The 16,047-nt window shown below is 31.6% G+C and overlaps 1 protein-coding gene across 18 annotated transcripts in view; it reads right to left on the reverse strand.

The window, feature by feature from the left end:
* LOC143249000 (uncharacterized) overlaps window positions 1-16,047 on the reverse strand; it is a 76,047-nt gene that overhangs the window by 4,922 nt on the left and 55,078 nt on the right. For 15 of the 18 annotated variants that reach the window (XR_013027335.1, XR_013027334.1, XM_076498123.1 and 12 more), the window contains 3 exons: window positions 15,666-15,881; window positions 12,146-12,666; window positions 4,588-4,781 (listed from right to left, as the gene is read on the reverse strand). Coding sequence is in view for 16 of the 18 variants with exons in the window: in XM_076498123.1 (XP_076354238.1) it covers window positions 4,588-4,781; window positions 12,146-12,666; window positions 15,666-15,881 (931 nt within the window). In the remaining 2 variants the exon portion in view is untranslated. The other 3 variants (XM_076498118.1, XM_076498119.1, XM_076498120.1) reach the window with 2 other exon arrangements.

The raw sequence follows: 16,047 nt of genomic DNA on the forward strand, positions 1-16,047 counted from the left end.
GAGTGTGAGCACTGGAAAATATGTATCCTAGCCATTGTGAAAGGGTTAAAAGAAATCTTAAGCTTTTTATCTGCAATCAGTATATGGTGACCTAGTTTGTGGTGCCTGTAGAACATAGATATGCTGTTTGTCTGTTAGGGCAAATGCCAATGAGAAAAGATCTGTTCCTGGATCTAAAAATTTAGAACTCCGAACTTATCTTCCAAGAGAAAAGAAAATATCTCAGTAACATATATATAAATGTGTAATAAATGATACCAGCAGTACTTTCAGGAAAGCAATCTGTTGCAAATCATAACCCAGATACTGCATTTATTCACCATATGATATAAATTGACCATGCTTAAGTGCTCCCTTCCCAAGCATCAGGTTAAAAGAAAGAAGTAATGTCAAGTTTATTGCATGCTTTCAGCATAAGGACTTCAATGTGGTTCCAGTTAAAGACAGAATCCAAGAGTTTGTAAATCACTAGTTTATTATTCCTGCTTATGTAAGGCATTGATTGCCAGAGCCACTTAAATAAAAAATATTGCTTCACAGACTATGCTGATTTCATTGAAACACAGCTGAAGGACCACATATATGTCAATAAAAGCAATATCTTGGAACCTAATGGATAGGATTCAGATAATTACACGAACTCGTATAATGAATATTGTGAACCTAATGGTCAACATTCAAACAGTAACACAGAGATGACAGGGAGAAGTTTTAATAAATTAGACAAACTCATAAAAGTTAGATTCACATGACTGTTTTATTTAGTTTCAATACAAGTTATGAATACATAGTTATAAAGTACAAGTTTTGAATTTAGTATGTTTAGAAGTAATAATTTATTGCAGGTTTTATTACATAAGTATTTATGAATCATCTGTATGTAGTTCCTTTGTGAATTGACATCATGTTAGTCAAATCTTCTGGATTTATCTCATTACTTCAAGTGGATATTGTTACATCATAAAATCTCATAGTTTGTAGGAAGTTCTAGGTCTCAATGACAGAAAAAAGTGAAGTTAAACTGTGTCAGTTTAACCACAATAGCAGATTTCTAAATGAGTTTCACAGCCTGTATTGTAATAACATTGACAGAAGAAAATGATGACTGTTTATGCACATCACAAGCCTTAAAACTCCCACCGATCTGGAAGTGACTAACCTTCAATGCATCTTGCATATAAGCTATCATGCAACAACCCTCCACCAATATGAGTGTACCTCACTCTCTTGTTAAGTAACTAGGTGTAGAGTGGCTAGGGCATGATGAACTGTACAATGCAAGTCATTTGCATTGAAAACTCATGCCTTTAGGAACTGACATCCATGTGGTAAGTTACCTTTAAATTAAAACTCAGCCACTAATTACCACCATTGTGACCCACAACAATGGTGTAACAAAAGTATAAGAGGAGGTAATGTAATGTATCAGAAACATTTTGTCTTGTCAAAGGGTGTTCTAAAGTAACTGAACTCACCTGTGTGCACTTTATTAAAAAGAATATAATTATATAAAGCCCTGGATAAAACTATGATTGATAACCAATTGTGTAATAAAGTTTTGTACATGTATTCTACTTGTTTTAAATATATTATTTTAAGACAAGTGGATGATGTGCTGTTTATTGTGGAAATTTGATACTAACAATAACACAGAGACTGGTAAGGACAAATTTTAATAAGTAAGACAAATTCACATATTAGAAGCTTCAATCATACAGAATTACAAAGATCTCAATTTGATGACTTAGCATCCAGTCTTTCATTTTTGAGGAAACCTCACAAGACCAGTAAAGACATATTAGCTATCCTAATAGTTAAGTTGAATATTGGATTGTAAAATGGGATTCTGTCAACTGTTTTAAGTTCAAAGGATTCTTCTGCCATACAGAGAGTAATCCACTTGGCTAGTGCAACTTTGCTCACTTTATTTAGGATACAAAAATATCAGTCACCAAGACATAAATGAAATACACATCTCTATAAGAAAATAAATGATGGCTTATAGAAAAGGTGGTAAAACAATCCTATTTCTAGATGACTTATCTGTACATAAATGAGTTTTAATTATGCATTCCAATGAAGGAGTTACAGTACACCTAAGCTATTGTCTCTTGTAAAGTCAGTGTTCAGAGAAGAGGAGTGCATGACATTTGTTGTTGACTGTAATATGCTAAAAAGAGAAATAATGCTGCTACAATAATTCATCATATATTTGAAAAGGATGTCATTGATTTTGTGGACCCTTTGCTTTAAAGAAGTGCACAAGCTTATGCATGACTTGGATTAAGTTCATCATGTTTCCTCCACCAAGGAAGTATGTAATACATAATTGAAAAATCCAACCTATCATAATTGGTTACAAAACTGTCCAAACATTACCTTCTCTTATCCTGGTGTTTATTACCTTAAACAAGAGAATCTTATGCTCATGGGTATAATTTTTGAAATGATCTGTATTTAAGCCAGCAAGAAAAATGATCCCCTGTTAAGTGTAAAAATCTATCTAAAGCATGTATTCAGTGAATAGCATTCCATTTGGATAGCATATTCTGCCAATTCTAATCCACTCATTTAAGTTAGTACAAGGCTGGTGCAAGAGATGCAGTGTTCATATAGTACAATGTGTTTCATCATGAGAAAAATTATTTCAAGAGACTAGCATCCATTATTACAGGTCTACACAGTATAGCTGATGTTACAGTTGACTACTCTGATAACATGGAACAAGCATAGTGATGGAACTTATGTAACCCTGATGAATTCTGTAAAAATTCCAATGCCTTATTTCAGTCAAAGTAAATGCAGCATTACAAAAAATGTTTATTTTAATTGTATTTATAATCTGGTAAATGTAATGAATATATTGTTAAATTTTCATAAAATTACAGTTGTAGGCACTTTAATCTCTTATACAGTTTAATGATAAAAAAAACAAAAAACATTGTCAGTCTGTTAGAAGTTTATTTTTCATTCTCTTTATTTTAATTTTTCTCACATTTACTGTAGTGTTTATTTGACATATATTTTTCTTGAGTATTTTTATGACTGTTTAATATTATCTTTTGTGTGTGCTTTTGAAAATCAACTTAAGGTTACAATTGAACATAAAATGTAATACTGTTTGTTCCTGTTTCCAGATGTTCTAGTGTTTAAGATTACAACATGTAACACAATATTAGTGATTTGAAATAAAGTGAACATGGAGATAAAACTAAAACTAATGTTAATTATAAATTACTTGCTTTTAAGGACAAGAAAAAAAACAAACTAAAAACAATAGTTCATTGAAAGCCTTGTAAACAATAATTCATAGTTTATAGTGCTCAAAACCAACACTTTAAACTTATTATTTTACATTTGAACATTAAGTTTCCTGTATACAAGTTTTGTTAATATTCATTTTCCTGTATGTAGACTTTTAATTGTTAAGGAACTTATTTTGTTTGCAGTAGACTCTTGTAGTTAAAAGTATAAATTTTTATAGCATAATTTTTTTTTGTTTTTCTTCATATACCAGTGTTTTGTCAAACAAATTTTGAGTTACATAAATCCAAGAATGTTCGAAATACAGGTCTGCAATGTTTTCTTGTAAACAGAAAATAAAACTTCTCACAACAAATTTCTCACACAAAAATTGGTTTCCAAGTTGCAAGTTACTTGTGCAAGTAGTACAAGCTAATATTATATTATTAACATTTATACAGATTAGTAATTGACAACAAACTAAACATAATTTTCCTTCACATTTCAATCTCAATTTTTTTTCTCTCTTATAAAAATTCTCTCAAATTCCATGGAACTTTTACTTTTTAAATAAGGTAAAAGGCCTAGAGGTATGACAACTGTAAAAATATTGTATGTAAGAGATAATTTCAAACATCATGAACACATTCAAAGTAACAAGTTTAAGTAACAGTATAACAATTGTAATGATAAAAAGGAGGCATTTTATTTAGTTCTTTAAAATATTTTATCAGACAAACAGTAAAAACAATGTTTTAAGTATTTGGGTCTGACAGCTCTCTATGACTGAAGTCATGTTTCAATATAATTCTGAAATCAAGGTAAATAATTTTTTTTTTTAATTCTATAGTCACTTTGTTGTTGTGAAGAAATCCACTGATTTATCTAAAAAAATTCATATTGAGAGAAAGTATTTTCAGTTCTCTGGTCAGATTCTGATAAGTACTACATAATATTAACCAACCTGTAACATTACATATGTTTCACTAAATTCCGAGATACTGTTACTTTAGATTTAAGCATAATAACTAATGAACATTATTTTACCTAACTCTGATTTTCTCTAGCAATGCAACATTTTCAATAAAATCAATACAACTGTTAAATGTTGATAATCTTATCCAGTATAAATAGTAATAAAACTGCATCACAGTAAGAACCTAAATATGCATATTTACTATTTTTATTTTATAGAAGATTTGAAGGAAAATGTGAGACTGAACATTTAAAGATATAATGTTGCCATGAAATTGCACCAGAATAAAAGGGATTAAAACATAAAAAAACCATAATTTTGTATCAGCTATTAAATTATAAACTGCTAGTGTTTCAGATTAGACCTACCTGTACTCAAAAAGAGTCGTGGCCGTTTAGCAGATGGTTCATTTGACTCTTCCCAATTTTCTTTCCTTATTTCCATTTCCCCTGACTTTCCATTCACTTTCCATGGAGTTTTCAAGTGTACTTTTTGTTGCTCATCTTTTTTATCAAAATTTGAGATCAATGAAATATACCTTGATTCAAGTAATTGTTGAGCTCTAAATTTTAATTAAAAGAAAAAAAAAAACATTCAAAAATACCTGAGTGATGCAACAAAATTACTAACTATAAAAAATTACTAAATAAATATAATACTTCAGTGTTACAACATTCTAAAAGAAGTGAATGTTCTTTTAAAATATGTTGATGAAGAAAAATTATTCATGTATTACAATACAGAATATATAAATGATAAAATAACAATCTAAGTAATTAACAATGCTTAAAAAAGGCAAATGTTATGACTTTCCTACACTAAAAATGTATTTCTGATAAGTATTTACCTTTTTTCACATAAAAATTATGCCCTTTCTCTCTCCTTATTGGAATTTACTGATGCAAATCATCATCCTAAAACCCTCCAATAATAAGAGTGTGACATACTTTTATTATGCATGTGACTCTCTCCATTCAATTCTACCTATCACTTAGAGTCTGGCACAAAATGGAAGCATTCGTTCTCATTGGGAATGAAGGGTGGGAAGTGTGAAAGGAAGCAAGTACCCAAGGGAAATACATTTTCAGTATAGGAAAATTGTAACTTCAGATACTGTACATTACCTCCACTCACATGAATAGATAGAATCCCATACTGAATAGGTTAAGGGACCAAGTGCAGGAGAAAAAGAATCATCCTTCAAAAGTGTGAGAAGAACACTTCCTAAAATGAGATAGTTTTTATTTTAAGATTTTAAGAAGAAAACTGTGCTACACCTGAACCAGGTATACTCTTTGTCCATCATAGAAAAGTGTTTCACAAATGGGTGGAAAACAGATGAGAACATCCAAATGGTAGAGAACTATGGCTGGAATGTGATGCAAACCATGTAATATTTACAAAAATCAGTCTCAGACATTCTCAACATGGATAAAATTAAAGTGATGTTCCTAGAGGTGTAGATTGGCAAGGGCATGACAGACTGTACATGGCAAGTCATCTACATCTAAAACCCATGCTATTGAGGGAAGCCCACTGTGGTAAGTGATGAATCCAAAAGAAACACATCAAAAAGGAAAGTGTGTATGTGTGTGTGGGGATATCCTATGGTATTGGGAAAAATGAAAAATGTGGGACAGACTACTTAATAACCTGAGATTGGGTAGACAGAAGATATCAAATTAAAAAAAAAAATCCATAATACCAGTGACAGAAGCTCAATCGGTGGAAAAACTTCAACCCAAAGATCAAAAGCAGAAAATGTTCCATTTATGTTAATAAATTTTCATGGAGAAATAGCAAATGGATTGAGTCAGAAATTATGCTACTTGTCAAGACAAGCCAGACCTCACCAAGGATAGGATAAAATGCAATCAAGAAGACAGAATATGAAGAGCTGGATGAAACACCAGTGATTGATATTGAAGAAGAAGGGAAGGAAAGAGAGGGATAAGGTGGAGCTAGGGTAACTGCAGAAACAATGGCTAGGCTGGTCAGTAAGGAGTAATCAGAAGGAATTGACACAGAGTGACATGGATGATAAAAATCACCAAGTGACGAAGTTGAATAGAAAGATAAACATATAGGTATTTTTTGGTCCAATCCTGGCTGAAAGCATTGATGGCATGTTAAAAAGGATGAAGGACCAGAGACCAAAACAGAGGTAATTTGTGGTTGAAGGATATGGTAAAAGCATCTGTATGAAGAGAACCCCACTGAAGACAAAGCCACTGGAAAACAAGAAGATTGAGAGACCATTCTATTGGACAGAGTTTGTCTGGATTGGAAAGCTAATCTACAAAAAGATTGAATGCATCTGGAATATGACAATGATATGAATATCTTGCATGTAAAACCAAAAAAAGGAAGACAGAACATATGAATAAAGAGTAAACGAAGAAAGGTGCCATCTTGGCATTTCAGAAAGGCAACTGCTTTAGCATTGTTAGAATGGATCATTACCAGATGATTTCTAGTCACATAGAGAAAATAAACCAAAGCATGAAGTAAAGTGTGAAGCTCTAGGATGTTGATATGATAAGACTTCACAACTCCAGGCCAATATCCTGAAGTTTCCTGTTGAGCAACCCATGCCCTCATTCCTGAAAGGATGCATCCATAAAAAATGTGTAAATATAGATGAGGAGGAGGAAGTAGGACACATGCTGACATGGGAGTTTTGGTCAACAACTTGAATTTGAGAAAGGGTAACAAAGACCCTGCAAAGGATCTAGTACAAGATTACACTGATCATATAAGCATGACATAAGGGGATAAGAGCTTCCATGGAAGATCATATCCCCAAAAGCAATAAAACCTTGCTATCTGTGATAAAGAGAGCAGTGGAGAACTGAAAGTTCCATAGAACAAAGTTGAAGAGAAGGTTGGGCTTGACTGATATAAGTGTTAAAGAAAAATGGGCAAGATACTGGGTAGGTTGAATGAATGACTTCTCCAATTTCATTAACCAGTTCACTCGAGCCACCTCTAGGAGCAGCTGATGAGTGTGATGGGCAGATTTCTGTTCAGAAGAAGCTAACAGTAGAGAGTCATCTCTATAATGATGAAAGTGCAACCTGTTAACATGCAGATAGGTAAGAAGTGAATGCTCTGATCATCTGACAAAAAACAACAAACAAACAAACAACAAAAAAAGAGGCCAAAGCAAGCCTGAAGAGCAGTGCAAAAAATTGGTAAATCATCCTGTTATGAACAATTGAAATTGTAGTTGTAACTGCTGAGATATAAGGATATATAAATAAGCATTCACTATATCAATCTTGTTTATCTACAAACCTGGAGAAAAAGTACACCTGAAGATGAGAAATAATTCCATATGAAAAACAGAGCAGAACTAGATAATGACTGAGATGAGACAAGTTTATTGCAGGCCACTAGTCTCTGGTTTTCTTGAGGACAACAAACAGCCTAGAGAAAGATAAACAAATTCAATAGCCAGAGAGATAGGAAAGTTTGTTTTATTTTTTAATTTCGCACAAAGCTACTCGAGGGCTATCTGTGCTAGCCGTCCATAATTTAGTAGTGTAAGACCAGAGGGAAGGCAGCTAGTCATCACCACCCACCACCAACTCTTAGGCTACTCTTTTACCAACGAATAGTGGGATTGACTGTCACTTTATAACGCTTCCACGGCTGAAAGGGCAAGAATGTTTGGCACGACAGGGATGCAAACCCGCGACCCTCAGATTATGAATTGCACGCCTTAACACGCTTGGCCATCCCGGTCCTGATAGGGAAGAAAATGGTTATCTGAAACAAAGGAGGGAAGACATGAATTGGAGGACAAGCTCCTCTGATAAAATCCAAATAACCACTTATCTATGGTGAAACATTTCCAGCCAGAGAGGAGATAATTTCTCTAATCAAACTCCCACCAGAATAGAACCAAATGAGTAATCAACCAATACTGTTAGCACTGTGTGCATCTGCATTGAATAAAATGACAAGTTGAGGGACCCTTGGAGGAAGAAACAGGTAAGGACTGAGAAGGACTAGGATGAAGAAGAGGAATAGGGGATTGTCATGGTTCTGAGAGTGACAAATAAGCTATCACAGAGGAAAGGATAGTGTTGATGGACATACTCCACATATGATTTCAAAGTCTCGTGTACATGGCCAAAACATACTGCCAAAGAAAATTCCTTAGGTAAGTGGGCAGTAAACAAATCTGTGACAAGACTGCATCATGACCCAGGAGATTCCAACATTAGAGAAACCAAGTGTGTAAAGGAAGAAACAAAGACGATAAAAAACAAATGTGGAGGTAAGAAAGAAGAGACTGTCCCTCAAAAAACTCTCAGAATCATAGCATATTACCTTGGAAAAGTGAAAAATGGGAGATAAATACCACAAAAATGATGTAAAGATAAGATGAAGATGTGAAAACTACGCATGGATAAAACAAGGAAAACTAAGGACTTCTCCCATACAGGTAAAATAGACCCCAACTGTTGAGAGTTGAGAAGTGTACAGTCAGGTGGGTGGTGAGTCAAAACAAATTGACCCATAGCCTGTAAAGGATAAGGTATGTTGCCAACTTCAGCTAATTGTGATGCATATTGCTTGGCACAAACCTTAATATCCAGGAAGGGTGGAAAAACTAAATACAGAGGGGAAGAACTTCATGCAACAAAGAACAGGAACAAATGAAATCAAGGAAATGAATAAAACTTCTTGTATCTGAGAAATCATGTCTCAAAATGCCATATCAGGTCTAGCTGATTCTGCAAGTGAGACATTAGAAGGTACAGTAAAATCCATTGGTGGATTTATACAGTGATTTATACAATGACATTATAACTTCTTTAGAGTTCATTAAACAACTTTATCAGGGAAGGTTTTCAATTTTTAACTACTTTTGTAATGCCATGTTTTTTTAAAGTATGTTTAACATTAATGAAATGTGTATGTTTTCATATGAATAAAATCTCTAATTATGAAAATGATTAAGAGGTTGTTCCTAGGTGTTACAACTTTGTATAAAATGAACTAAGTCTGAATTCAGCAATCCTAAATAACAGACGCATTGCTGAAAAAAAAATTATAATCAAAGAGAAAAATGCAACTGAAAATTGTTAACTGTTTCACCATAAGTACAAGTTTTGTACTTCAAAGAAAAAGATGCAATTTTCTTTATAAATTCATAAAACATCTACAATTTTCACTCCAATATATTTCTTTATTTATTGTTTTAGCAACACTAAGATACTCACAGGTTTATATGCATGTCTAGCTGTACATGTTTATGCACAGATTTTTTAAATTTCATTTTTAGTAATCAACAACCAATACATGCTTAAAATAAATTAAAAATGCAGTATTTTACAGGAAGGTAGAAATGTATAGTGAAATTAGGTAACTTGCCCAACAATTTTTCTTTGTTTTATAGAAGTTATACGTGTTGTAGATTAATTCTGCTTATATTCAATGTTCAGATAAAAACATTCCAATAAGGCACTTAAACCATACAGAAGCTCACTCTTATGTGACTGTAAGATATGATACTGCCCATAAACCATTAAGCATGGGTCAGAAGTTATAAAAAATTTCACATGAGCCTTCTAATTTCTAAAGATTTTGGAATAACATAAGAAAATATAGAGTTTTATGCTCTATGAATAAATTTTATATGGAGAATGGGGGATAATTTTAGATATACTTACATGAAAGCTAATTAAGTAGTGCATAAGTTACACAACCAATGACTCTAGATGTAGCTTGTAACCAGTTTTGAATACAGCATAACTAAAGCTCTGGACATTTCTATGTGAAAACTAGCTTAAAGAATACAATCTATGAATAATGTACAACTAGTTCTCTGTGTGATGTATATCATACATCAGTAACTCACAGTAATTACTTGTGGCATTTCATAAATATTTCCCCCTCGAAAAAAACTGTAAATTCTCATTTGTCAGAAAAATAAAAAAAAAGACTCAATTGGGCATATAGACAGAAAGATAATATCAGATTTGCTTTACTTCTTTGAACGTTTTTTTATTTTTTAAAATAAAAGAAACATGATACACTTGCTCTTCACATCTGCTTCCATTTTATATTCAAATTCCAAGACTAATAATTATTGAACAATCAAAATTTGAATGAAATGCAAATGGATGTGCCAAGTCCACAGTAGGTGGTTGGAAGTGCAACATAATATTGAGATGACAGTTGGACATGTTGCAGCTCTTGAAATGCTTTGGTCTGAGACAGACACACACATACACACACACAAAAAAGAGACTGTTCTTCTTTAAAGGGTTGCTGGCTTATGAACTACATTGTAACCAGTTTTGGATATTTATACATTAAAACTAACTAACAGATTACAAGCTACAAATAATACACAACTAATGACTCTCAATGCTCTGTGTTATGAGCAGGTTTCAATATTTATATATGAAAGCTAACTAGTAGTATACATGCTATGCTTAAAAAATAACTAGTGCACTAGATGGTGTATTTCATAACCAGTTTTCATTTATTTTGTTACAAAATATTGGTACCTATAATAGATATTGCAATGGATTTTTTTTGGCAAGTTTGTGAATCAAAGCTTAAGTTAAATTATTTAAGCAGGATAAATCAAGATAAATATTGTGGGACAACAATAAAAAAACCTTAACAGTAAAGATACACAGCTACAGATATACTGTCAAGATTTTGCTGAAGAGGAGGGACTCCCCCATTACTGTCAAAATAGAAGGGGAGTTCAATTATTTAATAAATACCATGTTTAATAACTTAATACTAGAAGTTTCATCTGGATTTTTTTACTTTTTAATTCTACAAAGCTTTATAGAAATTAAAGTCTACATGTGACTGTTTTCTAGTTGAATTAATATCATTTTGTTAACAGCCTGAAAATTCAGTTCATTTCTGATTGCAGTATGTATACTGTTTTGATCAGATTATCCTCACTAACAGCCAAAAGTCTGCATAGCCAGCTTAGCAAGTTTCACTGTGTTTAGAAACCAGTCTTTGAGATATGTTATAGTATTTTTCACAGTTAAAAGGTGTGGTCTCTAGGATATCTCTTCTCCAAACAATTTTACACTGAAAAAGTCAGTAATGTTTTTTGCCATTGTTTTTCTGTGTGTTTGAATAACAGATTAATAGAAGCACACTTTTAAGAAAAAATGAACCATATGATTGTGCTGGTAATTTATATATTAGCAGAAATTAACAAGTAAATTTCTGGTTTACGGTTCACAGTGACTACTTTTCTTTTCACAAGAAAATTCCAACTTGTAGAGTTGTTTTCTTTTTCTGACTTAGTTTTAAGTAGTTGATCTAATTACTATTTATAAACAAAACCTAATTTAATGAAACTTTTAAAATTATTTCTTTGCTATTAAAAATATGCAAGTTTTTCTTTGTTTTTTAGGTGGAGGGAAGCAATCTCCTGCACTGAATAGTTTAAAGTGCAAGACCTGGTGTCAGAATGAGAAGATATGAATGATCCCATGATTTAGTAGCATCTTTGCAACTGATGATTAAATGCTATCTAATTGCTGTAAATTTCTGATTTTCAGTTATACACTACATTACAGCCATATTGTATTCTAAATTCAGGCACTTTATTTATTAATCTTTCATAACTGTAATGAAAAGGTGCATGTTTTCTGGTAGCAAAGCCACATAAGACTATATGCTGAGTCCATCAAGTAAAGAAAAGGTACTGTTAAATACGTGCTTTTAATGCTGGTAGTTTTTTTTTTTTCACATAATAAAAATTTGGAGTTGAAATCAGATTGTTCTGTTGGATTTGTCAACAAGTTAAAAACATTATAACCCTTAACATCGCAAAGAAAAATTTTCTGAACTTCTTCAAAGCTCAAAATGTAGCACCAGCTAAATTCTGGAGCAAAACAGTTAATGATACAATAAATGAATAATTCTTACTTTCTGAGAGCTTCCAGTGCTGCTTCTGTCTCCTCCAAATGATGATAAGCTGCAGCTTTAACTGCCAACAGAACACTTCCAAATGGGAGATTTGTCCAAACTATTTCACAAGAGGCAGAGCCACAGATCTTAGGTTCTTCTTCCAAAACATGTTCACAACTAAAAGATCGATTCCTTTTAGCACTATGACTAAGAAAGCCTTTTTCTTCAAGTTGATTACTTTTAGGTATAGCTTCAATTTGCTGTGACAATGACCTAGGACATGATACTTGTGCTTTGCAGCTAGTTAATGTTGCTGTTTCTATAGAGTTCAATGCAGTTGAAGTCAAATTTGTACTTTTATGTTCTCTTGCCACATATTCGAAAGACATATTAATTACTTGCTCATCTGTTAAGATATTCAGGATATTATCACATGCATCAATGCATTTCTGAAAATACCCAGAATGCATCAGTGCATAGCAAGCTTCAAGGTAAACAACTCCAACAAAGGCAGGATATTTTTCTTGTGGTGGAGTAATCTAGATAAGATGTATTTATTAAAAAAAATTCTTAAAATGTTTTTTAAACTTAACATAAGAAAATCATTATATTAAATACATGCTTGTATACAATATAAAGGGTGATTATAAAAAAATTCTGCAATACATCACATTGTATTTTGTAAATGGTATGGTATATAAAAGAAAAAATTCACAAGTGTTATGGGAACCATAAAAACAATAACCCATAAGAATAAAAATGCACAAATGATTAATAAATTGAGTGCAAAATTTAAATAATAAAAAAAGCTTTTCAACTAGGGTTGAGTTAAAAACAATTTTATTATTAAACATATTTCTCTATTTTGATATATTTCTATCTATTCTCTTGTGTTTTGTTGATGAAAGATTTTTGATTAATCAAATTAATTATGTAAACATGTAATGCTAAACACAATTTTTAACTTCTTTCCAGCAATAGTAGCCTTCATGTTCCTGTGAAAAATATGTGACTTCAGCTACTTAGGTTTGAAAAAAAAGGTGACAATTCACAACAAAAGTAACACAAAATTACTCTGTTTTGAAAATGATCTCACAATACATTATCAATATGTAAAGGCATAATATCCAATGTGAAAATCATGGTGTTTATCACAGTTTGTTGCTGCAGCATGGAAATTATATTAGTCATGTACATTGCACAGAAACATAAAGCATAGACTGTGCAGTTACTAGCCAGGTACTGATAGTTTTTTAAGAAAGAACTGTCCAAATGCAAAATCAGTCATGAAACTAAACTATGTGCAAGCATGTTAGAAATGACCTGATAATGCAACTGTGAGTGTTGACATTTCCAAATAAGGAGCAGTAGGCTTCATTAGTCCATAGAATACTGGAAGATTATTGGTTATACATTTACTGCCTTACAATAAACTAAAACAGATTGGGTTAATTCCATCTTTTTCAATGTTCAAATACAACTTAGCTTGTATTACTACATTCATAAAATCAATCAAAGTTCCTTATGAATAGCTGAAATTGGCAAACCATGATACAGGGCAGCATTCCTTGCACTTTTGAATCCACGTGTACTTATACATGTTCTTGGGTAATCTCAGTGAGAATCTGTGTAGGTGTTTATGGTTTACTGTACATAGCTTATTATAACTGCAACCTATTTCTACATATTTTTTATAAACTTGCACACAATATTGGAACAATGGCTCCTGCAAACATTATGCATTCTACTGTATTCTGTCACAGGTGACTTAATATTTCATCTCAGTGATGTCGAGAAAACCCACTTGTAGAGAAATATATATGCAAAAAGGCTCGTTTTTGCATATATAATATTTCATCTTGTGTTGCAAAATTTCATTACCTCATCTTGTCAGTTTCATTTGGTTGATTTGACAGCATTGTGACCAACAAGCTCATTTATACCCATGGAAATATAGGCAATATGCAAAATAAAACAGTGCAATCTCTAGTGGCAACATGTGAGAATTGAGGTACTGGTATCAAAATGACTTTCTCAACACTCTAAGCAATTTCACCTTCCTATAATGTACTGTTTTTAAGATGTGGTATACTTAACTGCAAAACTTTCTTTTATAATCACCCTTACATTACAAAACACAAAAAAATAAGTTGTGCTATATTTCTTCAAGTCATAAAGCACTTATCTTGTTTTGCCAAATTGAAAGAGAGAAATATCTATGTATATTATTTTTTGTAGTGTTTCTGGATGGATAAATAAAAAGAACTAGTATGTTTTATTGCTAATTTTCAAAATATTAATCATTTGCTGCAATAAAAACTGAACATACTTGTTATATGATACATTTTTTATAATGATAATTTAGGTTTATGATGGATTACATTAAATACACAGATCTTCCAGTAACACACCTGTCTAATAAGTTTAATATTCTTTAAAAACTAATGTCACTGACAAAAATTTAGTCAACCTTCTATTCACATTTGTAGTGATGTCAATCAAATGTAGGAATTAAATTAAGATAATACTGTGGGTAATTCACTCTGTTAACAATGAAGTGATGAAAGCATATTCCAAAGAAGTTATCCATTTAAAAAAAAAGAAAAAAAGATTAATTCCAAATTCTAAGTTTAACAACTACATAACAATAAAATAACTTTTATATTGATATTTATTAAATTTCTTTCGATGAAAACAATAACTCAAGACTAGTTAATCTTATTTATTAATTTAGTAAAATAATTTCACACACTACCAATTAACTTTTCATTATCTCAGTGTAGCTTATAGCAAAATTACTTTAAATTTCAAAATAAAGGTGAAAATCTGTTCTAATGATCGTATTTGTGAACATTGTTTTTAAAATAGCAAGCTTAACAGATATTTTGTCACATTTATTTATTACATTTTGTTTTTATTAAGTCCTATATTCAGAGGTAATCTCAGGATTTTCAGTTTTTGAAACTTGTTATTTTTTGTACCATTCAGTTTTTCAAATATCCCAAATTTCTACCAAATTATAAAATTGGCAAGTTCCCAAACCAGCAATAAAGGTATCTTCTAATTATTTTTGAACATTATATGTACTGTATTTTTAACATTCAATGTAATATAGATGAGGGATAAAAAAGTGTTTTAATGCAATTATCATTTTTGATAAATTTTTCTGAAACAGCTGTACAGTGCTTTCCTATGATCAGTAAATATTAAAATATCTCTCATATTAAACAGCTTTTTTATGCCAATTTTACTAAACCACATATAAGTGAACATATATATATATATATATAAACTGATTCATTACATTTATTAATGATGCAATCTATAAATTTATTTTTATGTTAAATGAAATAATAAGCAAAAGCATGATGATTAAATCAACTCTAGATTTTTTATCCAAGATACATTGTGTTGTATGATGAAATTTAAACTTCTATATTTTAAATGCTAAAATAGGATTTTTTAACAGCCTTATTTAACAGTAAAATTATATCTAGGTTTTGTGTAATTTCAGACTAATCCTTAAGATGTGTGGTACCTGACTTATCCTATCAATGTGAAAGTAATGCAAGATCCTGTTGTACCACGTTGATACCTGAGGATACATCCCAATCTCTAGTAAACGTCTAGCAAGGGCATAAGTTGCTTGTAGATGACTAACTTCTGGTGCTGAAGAAAGCAGCCAAAGCCCTGTCCCATTTGGTCCTTCTAGTTTGTAGTAATTGCTCTGATACAGGTTTTGATTTACTGTTGACTAAAAGATCGTTAAAGTAAACCTAAAATGTCAATTACAATTAATTTTCTAAACTTATGTTAGTATTTAGAAATCAATATTCTTTGAATGCATCAATAAATATATTTCAAATATCAAATGATACAAAGAATTGCTATGTGTATTCTATTGTTGCACTTCTAAAAAC

This window comes from Tachypleus tridentatus, chromosome 4, assembly GCF_004210375.1.
Source record: "Tachypleus tridentatus isolate NWPU-2018 chromosome 4, ASM421037v1, whole genome shotgun sequence".
NCBI classification, from domain to species: domain Eukaryota; kingdom Metazoa; phylum Arthropoda; class Merostomata; order Xiphosura; family Limulidae; genus Tachypleus; species Tachypleus tridentatus.